Source organism: Acanthisitta chloris, unplaced genomic scaffold (genome assembly GCF_000695815.1).
Source record: "Acanthisitta chloris isolate BGI_N310 unplaced genomic scaffold, ASM69581v1 scaffold2839, whole genome shotgun sequence".
NCBI classification, from domain to species: Eukaryota; Metazoa; Chordata; class Aves; order Passeriformes; family Acanthisittidae; genus Acanthisitta; species Acanthisitta chloris.
Genome location: NW_008691797.1, coordinates 58,342 through 66,972, shown reverse-complemented (window position 1 = coordinate 66,972; position 8,631 = coordinate 58,342). Strand labels below are relative to the sequence as shown.

At 42.0% G+C, this 8,631-nt stretch overlaps 1 protein-coding gene across 2 annotated transcripts in view; it reads left to right on the top strand.

Moving 5' to 3' along the window:
* Positions 1–8,631, top strand: part of ASB2 (ankyrin repeat and SOCS box containing 2) — a 23,718-nt gene that overhangs the window by 13,627 nt on the left and 1,460 nt on the right. For both annotated transcript variants that reach the window (XM_009082355.1, XM_009082354.1), the window contains one exon: positions 4,595–5,156. In XM_009082355.1, coding sequence (XP_009080603.1) covers positions 4,595–5,156 — 562 coding nt within the window. The remainder of the gene's footprint in view (positions 1–4,594; positions 5,157–8,631) is intronic.

Here is an 8,631-nt window from a genome sequence, read left to right as displayed (position 1 = left end):
ATGTGGGGTGCAAGATTCCTTTAACTTTACCAAGACATCACCTCTAACAGCTAAATAATAACATGTATTTCAGAAGTGGATTAGACCGAGCTCCACAAAACTTGCTTGACATGAAATTAAAAAAAGCATCAGTGGGGAGTGTTAGTCCTCAGCAGCTTTTGCAGCACAGTTTGCAATCATTTTCCTACATGAACCCATTGTGATTCTCCTGCACAAGCAGAAGATTCTGGATTCATCTCTGGTGTGTTCAGGTTTTATTAACAATAATTCAGTTGCTGACAGCAGGAAGTGGTTAAGTGAATCTCTAGGGCATTAGTGAGATTGTTGCTAGAATATGGTGTCCAGTTGTGGTATCCTCACTTCCAGAAACCTTTCAGGAAATTGGAAAGGCTTCTGAAAAGAAGGACAACAATTGCTTGTGTCCTGGAAAATATATTTTACTAGTAAGTGATTAATAACTCCTAAATGTAACAGACAAATGCATAAAAAGGCCCAGTGGTAAGTTTCTGAAATGAAATGTGTTTGGGATGGAGCTGAGTATGTTCTTTAAAGAGGGAGAAAAGTAACTAGCAGAAAAAATTAATCAGGAATCAGGTAGATTTACCAGTCCTCTGAAACAGAGGTGTTTCTAGGAAAGGGAGAAACTCTACAGCCTAGGATAAAGGGTATCAATTTAGAAGATGCTGTCTAGGGATAGGATTGTTGCACTGTCATGTAAATAGTGTTTACCTAACTCTGGGACATTGCAGCGTGCTTCTGAGCCTGAACTCGACAGCATTTCCTCCTGATGCCAGAGCAAATTTTAGTTTCTGCCTTTAACCCCTCACTGCTGGAAGGGTGAGTGACCCACTGCTAATTTTGCAAAACACAGTCACATCTTGCAGTGACAGACCCCTTTGGTGACTGTAGGGGATGCTTCTGACTACCAGTTTGCTTCAAAATCATTTTAGCAATAGGCAAATGAGAGAGTCAATCTAACTGCAATGACTGTTTCTGGACAGTATAACTATCTTTGCAGATAATTACTTGAGTAGATTCCTATATATTTCTCAGTGAGAAACAAAAAGTTTTGACATCACTACACCTTCCTATAACATTTTTCATCCTAGCATTTAGGTTTGCTTGGGAATGCAAATTAAGCTTCTTGAATCACTTCGATAGATCTGAGGATATTCATTTCCTGTAGTTGCACTAGACCTGCTTCCTAGTGCTAACCATGTATTCTAGAGAGCAGCCCAGTGTGAACTTATGGAACAGGTTTATAACTTACAGCATGGGCATGAATACCCTGCACGGACTAATGTGGGCATGACTCAAAATTTTCTCCAGGGTTTGAATTACAAAGACATTTTCCTGTGCCAGAGACACAAATCAGCTACAGTTGCTCACTTTCAAAAAAATTAATCTGAAATACAGTGAGTTGATCTCAATCCAATTTGTATGTAGAGTTTGTCTCAGCTTTCTGAATCTCTTTCTCCAACCAACAGTTCCACACTCTGACCTGAAAAGAAATTTACGTGTAAACTCTGAAACCTGAATCCATTCCTCTATTATGAAAGCGAGGGCCTGATCCAGGTCTCATAGCTGTTTGTCCCAACAACCAGCAGCATAAGTGAGACCAGAATTTAGTCCAAACTCTGTGTTCCTTCACTTATAAAAGACTGAGCACAAATTTTTGTGCACAACTGCTGCAAACTAAGTGCAAAAGAAAGACAAAAGAAAAAGATATTCTCTTATAAATATTTATCTAAATGACAAAGCTTTAGCCCAATTGGCTGATCATTCTTAATTCCTTTGGTATTCAGTAAAATAACACCCTTCATGGTGACCTCTGTATTCCTGCAGATTTAGTATGTAATTCTGCAGGAATTCCACACTTCAACATTTTGCCAGAGCACGAAGGCTCCCTACCATCAAAAAGCCAAGAATGTGGTCCCAGGGCTCAACTGTCAACTCATGTTGCTTGGTGTTTGTTTATTTTAAATGACACCTTGTCAATACTGACCTGAAATTCATAAGGGTCATCTCATGAGCTTCAGGACAGTCGCAAGCAAACATTTAACTCTTTCCTCCTTGGAACTGAGATACTGAGAAGGGAAGACTTTGCGATGCGTGGGCAGATTTATTAAGTAAATACAAGTCAGTAAACTCTTGGCACACTCATACTAAGGATGTTCTGCCTCCTCCTCCGTATAATTTCTGACAAATAGAGGTCACAGAAACAGGTGTCAGGGATAATGGGAAACTCAACGCTCTTTCAAAACTGTATGTGAAGCTCAGCCCTGTGACGGACATGGGATGTGGTCTGACTTATCAGTCCTTGACTGCCTTCACTTGAGCTGCATTCTCCCTCTGAAGAGACAGGAAAGGCTGCAGAGGTAGAGGCACCATATTACTGGACCAAGCCACTTTGGAGGGTGACGAAGAGAGAGACGTTCAAGCTACATAATTAAACTGATACAAATTTGATGCTTCCTGCTTGTCACGCCAATATAAAAGTCTGTTACAGGGACTGTCCTGAGCTCTAGGGCACTGCAGCATTTGCATGCAGAGCCTCAGTTTGGCACCCGTGTGGTAAGGTTCAGGTCCCCCTTGCAGAAAGAAATGATGCAGTGCCTCTTTAACTCAGATGTGAAGAGCTGGCTGAAGCGCATGTGCTGGAGGGAAAGAACAAAACAGACCCTTAAATCTTCAAAACATTTGATCATGGAATGACTAATGCTGGTACTTGGCATGGTGTCCTCACAGTGCTCTGTGCCCTTTTTGTTATTAGGCACTCACAGAACATTTGCTGATGGTGGGCAATTGCCAGCTCACCAGCACCCAAGCCTCCTGCTCCCTGGCGAGTGTCACAGCACTGGAAAACTAGCACGGCTGCTTGGAAGGGAAAAGAAGCTGTTTAATTTCCAAAGATATTTACATAATTAAAAAGCCTTTTTGTTTAAAAATGAGATGTAGAAGTAACTTGGAGACATCAACAGTCCATCATGCAAATAGGAACATAATCCTGTAAAGTGCTATGCATCTTCAACTGTTATTTCAGCTCCTGGGAGCGTTGGAGGCTCAGTCGTTCACAGGATCATTTCACAGGATCACAAGATTGTCACAGACAAAGGTTTTACTGAGACTGGCATTTATATTTGGCTTAGTTCATTATGCAAATATATGTTTGAGGGCCCAATGCTGGGACCAGTCATTGCAGTCAAGCTGAAGATAAGCAACATTTTAAAGGAGACATGGTACATGGCAGGAAACTGAGCTTGGTGTGTTTGTGTATTACAAGAGCTGTTGACTGCTAGATGGAGAAGTCTGCATGGGAGGAAGAAGAAGAGAAGGTGTGCTTAGCTTGCTGGCTCCCACAATTTCCTCTTTAGATATCCCTCTCTCCACAGACATTGTATAGGGGCATGGGCATCTCCTGAGACAGCAGGCAGACTCAAGTTGGATGGTCCCTAGTCTTTTTCTAGAAGCATCTTAAGTTGACTTGCCTATATCAACTTTGGCTAAACCACTTAACCTTATGAGCAGGAAATGAAGGTTTAACCCATAGGATTGGTCATGCAGCTCCAATGACATTTATGCAGACATAAAAATGATCTTGGGTTCTCAACTGTGGGGCTTCTGTACATCATATATTTGAAAGTCACATTACATAATGAGAGCAGCTTGATTTATGTTGTTTTGTTTAAGGCCACATCACATTTTGCAACAGCAATCCCTCATTACTGGAGTTTAGGACTTGGCTGTACATTTTTTCTCCCTGGGCTAAAACATGGAAACCAGCCTGGAAAATATTTTGACTTCTTTTTCTCCCCTTTACTAATTGTCTTTTTGGCTCCCCATGATCTGGGATGGACACTGATAGACCCATGGATTTGCCACAGCCAAGAGCCACAGAGTGAGGGTCTCCAGGTCAGGGATCAATGCAGAGTAATAACTGAATTGTAAAATCTGACAAAGACCAGGGAATCAAATATGTAGTTTATCCTAGCTCAGTCCTGCAGAGAGGGGGTTTTATCCCCTTTCTGATCTCAAGCCTCTTGCTGTGGCTGTGACCCATAAGACCTGTCAGCACTTCATGTTGGCATTCCTCTCTGCTAAGAAATAAAGCAATCCTTAGGGAGGTGAGGAGATAACAGACTCTCTGCTGGCACCTCAGGCTGGAGGCTGTGCACCTCTTCCTGCAATCCTACCCACAGCACAATGATGGTGAAGAACATCTAGTAAATCCTGTATGGTTGTCTGCCATTTGGGCTGTGGAACCTAAAAGAAGTTACAACAGGGTAGGTGAGTGCCAGCATATCATCTCTTCCATCTGCCCCTGTAGCTGTCACAGAAACTGGGTGACAACTTCAAAAAAAGTGTCCCCCCATGAAAGAAGGGGTCATACAACTCACATTTTTGGCAAGGTAGGAGCATAGGCAGTTGTTGACAAGTTTGAAGTTCACACTCTTTTCTCTTAGAGTTTTTCCTGTGTCCAAGTTAAGAGCCTCTGTCTTACAGGTACAGCCATAAAGCTATGATTCGCTGTATGGTTGTAGGTTCCCTAGATCCCCTAGAGCTCACTGCTGTTCACTGACTCTCCACCTGGCAGGATTGTCTCCATGCTGATCCCTGTGACCAGCCGTACCCGTGTCAAACGCAGTGGCATCAGCCCCCTGCACTTAGCAGCCGAACGCAACAATGATGACATCTTGGAAGAGCTGATTGATGCTGGCTATGAGGTCAACACCTCCCTCTCCAACGAACGGTCCTGCCTGTACGAGGACAGACGCACCACTCCCCTCTATTTTGCTGTTTATAACAACAACATCTATGCCACAGAGCTCCTGCTGCAAGCTGGAGCCAACCCCAATGTAGACCTCATTAACCCATTACTCATCTCCATCCGCCATGGCTGCCTGAAGACAATGAAGCTGCTCCTTGACCATGGAGCCAACATTGATGCCTACATATCAAGTCATCCCACCACATTTCCAGCTACCATCATGTTTTCCATGAAGTACCTCTCTGTGCTGAAGTATCTCCTGGATCTGGGCTGTGATGCAGGTTCCTGTTTTGAGTGTCAGTATGGAAATGGCCCACACCCTGCATTAAATTACAGAAGGGACAGACTTAATGATCCTCAGCTGACCAATGAGCCAACTGTAGTACAGGTAAGCACTGCTTAGTCTACATACAGGACTTCTGATGACATCTCCTACCCACATAGCTTGAAAACTAGTGTATTTTTTATCCCAACTTTCTTGTAAGAGAAGATGCTTTTATCCCTATTTTATTTAAAGAAAGCAAAAGCTCAGTAAGAGTCTGTGAATGTTCCAAGTTCATGTTCAATGACAGCAGGAAGGTAGGGGACATCCTCTGTGGCCCTAGCTTGAATTTATAGTGAATTATAGCCATCTTGACAGTCTTACTGACAGCTCTACAATATTCTTTTCCTCTGGACCTGAGGTGCTAGGAGCGAAGCCTGACAAACATATCGGTGGTAGTGTATGGGCAGTAGCACAAGGGTGGTAGAACTCTGCTTTTTTTTATTTGCCCTGTAAGACTTGTTTTGTCTGATACAGAATTTTAGCTACTGGTTAAATTAAAATTGTCTAGTGCTTCACTTTATGAGGCAAAACTAGTGAATGTACATAGCTGCCATTTCTAAGCATACTGGATAAGCCATTTTGTGAAGAGAGAACATAAATCATTACATCAGCTATATGGATGTGAATCATATTTGAAGTTTTCACAAGAACTTAGGAGATTTAGATCTATGATTTCATATTTTCAAAGACGCTTACAGATTTTATATATCCACATTTTATACATGTATCTTTGTAGTCTTCTCCAAAGTCTTCTGCAAAGCCCAGCTGAGCTCAGCATCCATTGGGCTGGAATTGGACTTTCAGTCCCCTAAAGGACTTTGCAGTGTCGCAGATTACATTTGTTTCTTCTGTTTTCAGTATGTTCTCTCTTTCACAAATATATCAAACAAAACCTGAGCCTCCTATCAAAATCTGTCATCCTTACATGCAACACAAAAAAAGGAATCTCAGCACGACAGTCTTCCTATTTTGCAAAGAATCAGGGAAGAAATAAATCAGCTTCTATCTAGTTTAAGTGCAGCTTTGAGGGATGCAGAAGAATCCCAAAGAAATAATCACCAATAAATGTTCTTTGGTGGCGAAAGCAATAAAGGAAAACATTAAAATATCCTAGGAAAACTTGACCTTTTTATCAGTCCTGTCTTCCAAAAGATTTTACTCTCCAGTAACATGTCCAGGGGAAAAAAAAGCAAACAAACAAAAAAATAATCTTACAGAGGGGATTGTAAGAGTCCATCACAATAATCTCTTATCCCAAACAGAGCTGACTTTTCCCCGAGAGTGTTTATTGCAGCAAAATTGCTCCAGGACACCACATTTTTTGTCAGAGAAAAAATGAATAAAATATGTGATCTCCAGTTCTTGGTCAGTGATTCAGTAGCATGTAGAGTGAACAGAGAGATGGAATTCCAAGGCAAAGAGAGAGGGTTTGTCTGCAGCCCGCTATGGTACCCTGGCCACTCAAAACCAGTTCCCTCTGGATTTCACCTTAAACTATTCCATAACAAAATATTAGGTCACTCATGAACAGTCATCACCTTGAAGGTCAGACCATATGAGGCAGAGGTAGCAAAAGCTGGATAAAATTATATCTGTGCCTAGAGAGAGAGCAGCGAGGGACAAATGCATACAGAGAAAAAGCAATCCCTTTGCTCCATAATGGTTTTAAATTTGCTTTTACTGCTGGATTTTGGCTAGTAAAAGTAAGGTTTGTATGGTGTGGCTTCATGATATAGTTATGATATGGTTTGTACTCTGAAATACAGGGGATCCTATGAAACTATAGCATTCTCCACACAAAGGATGAGCATTTTCTCTTTTCTTCTATAAGATTATGTAAGGATAATTAATCTGAATGATTAGTCTTTAGAAAGACTATGAGCAACCGTAAGAGGATTTGAAAAATGCATAATATAAATCATTAACGTTCCTACTAAATTAATGTGTCCTGGTGAAAGGGAACACAGAAAAATGATTGCTTTCTCCCTCCACGTTTCCAGAACTGCAGTCAGTCCCATGAGGTTGGGGAGAGCAGTGTCATACTGCCTCGAGATGGCATTCAGGTTTCTGCCAGGAATGCAGGCTCAGAGCCACTTTGTCCCTGAGTCAATCCCATTGTCTGCAGTTGCACATTTGCCTTATTTTCCTTCATTATTTCTGTGCTTATTTTCCTGCAACGTGTTTTGAAACGTGTATTCCAGAAAATGTTTTTGTGGACTGAGCTTGTGAACAGGGAAGGGAGAAAAAGGTGGGAAAGGTCTTTGGTGGAGACAAGAAGAGGGCGAGTAAGATCCAGTGTTTTGTTGCCCTACACGTCTTCATTTAAACCCTGACAAAGCAGTTACTGCATGGAGGTGCTAGTGCAGATCCCCAGTTTGCATATCTTCTGGGTAACTGCTTGGCAGTGGCTTGTGCACTGGACAATGACAGCCAGATATACTAAACTGAACTTACTGTAAGTGGTCCAGGTAGGAAACTGTGGGTTGTCCACTGCAATCCTTCGGACATTACTGTATCTAGTTGTCCTGAGAAACACTACACAGTCATGTTCAGTGAAAAATAGGAGTCGGAATTGCAGTAAACACCTCTGAATGCTCTCACCTTGAATAAAACAGCCTGATTTTCTGCAGCTTTATTCTTTATTAGGTGAGCTAATATAACTTAATTTCTGAATAAGAGTATCTACACAAGAGTTTGCTGCATTTTGAGTTAGGACTCATGCATGTATAATCAAATTTGATCTAGTTGCAGGAGCTTAAACTGAAAGAGGTTTAAGCTGGTGCATTTTCTCTCCTGTTTGCTGTGGGCTTGGAGAGTGTTTGCAGACGGTATCAGTGACTAAAGCTGATGGATGGTGCTTAAGCCACCATCATTCAATTGGGTTCAGCCATGTGTCTGAGTTCTTATCCACATAGCATGATTTAAGTCATGTTAAACTTCCAGACTGCTCATATGCAGATATATCCACAGATATCAGAGACAGATGAAGCTGACTGGTATAATAAACATGTTTAGATTAAACTGGGAAGAAAAGTCACTACTTTTTTGCAGTGACACGGCTTAAAGTCAGGTCCTTCAGCATCTCCATAAGCAGCCCTCCGTGCAACGGCTCTAGAGGACTCTGCAGCTCACACTGCAGGCAACAGAAAATTTGCCTGATCCAGGACTGAGTAAGGAAAATGCCTCTCTATTTGGCCCAGAATAGTTCTCCCATGAGGGAGTAAAATTGTCTGGGATTCATCTGTGCAGATATTTCTCCAGACTTGTTTCCAATAAGGTGTTTGGGCCCCCAAAGCTGCAGATACTAGTGAGTTCACAACTCTGCAGCTCACACTGCAGGCAACAGAAAATTTGCCTGATCCAGGACTGAGTAAGGAAAATGCCTCTCTATTTGGCCCAGAATAGTTCTCCCATGAGGGAGTAAAATTGTCTGGGATTCATCTGTGCAGATATTTCTCCAGACTTGTTTCCAATAAGGTGTTTGGGCCCCCAAAGCTGCAGATACTAGTGAGTTCACAAGAAGCAGGATGTGCTCTGC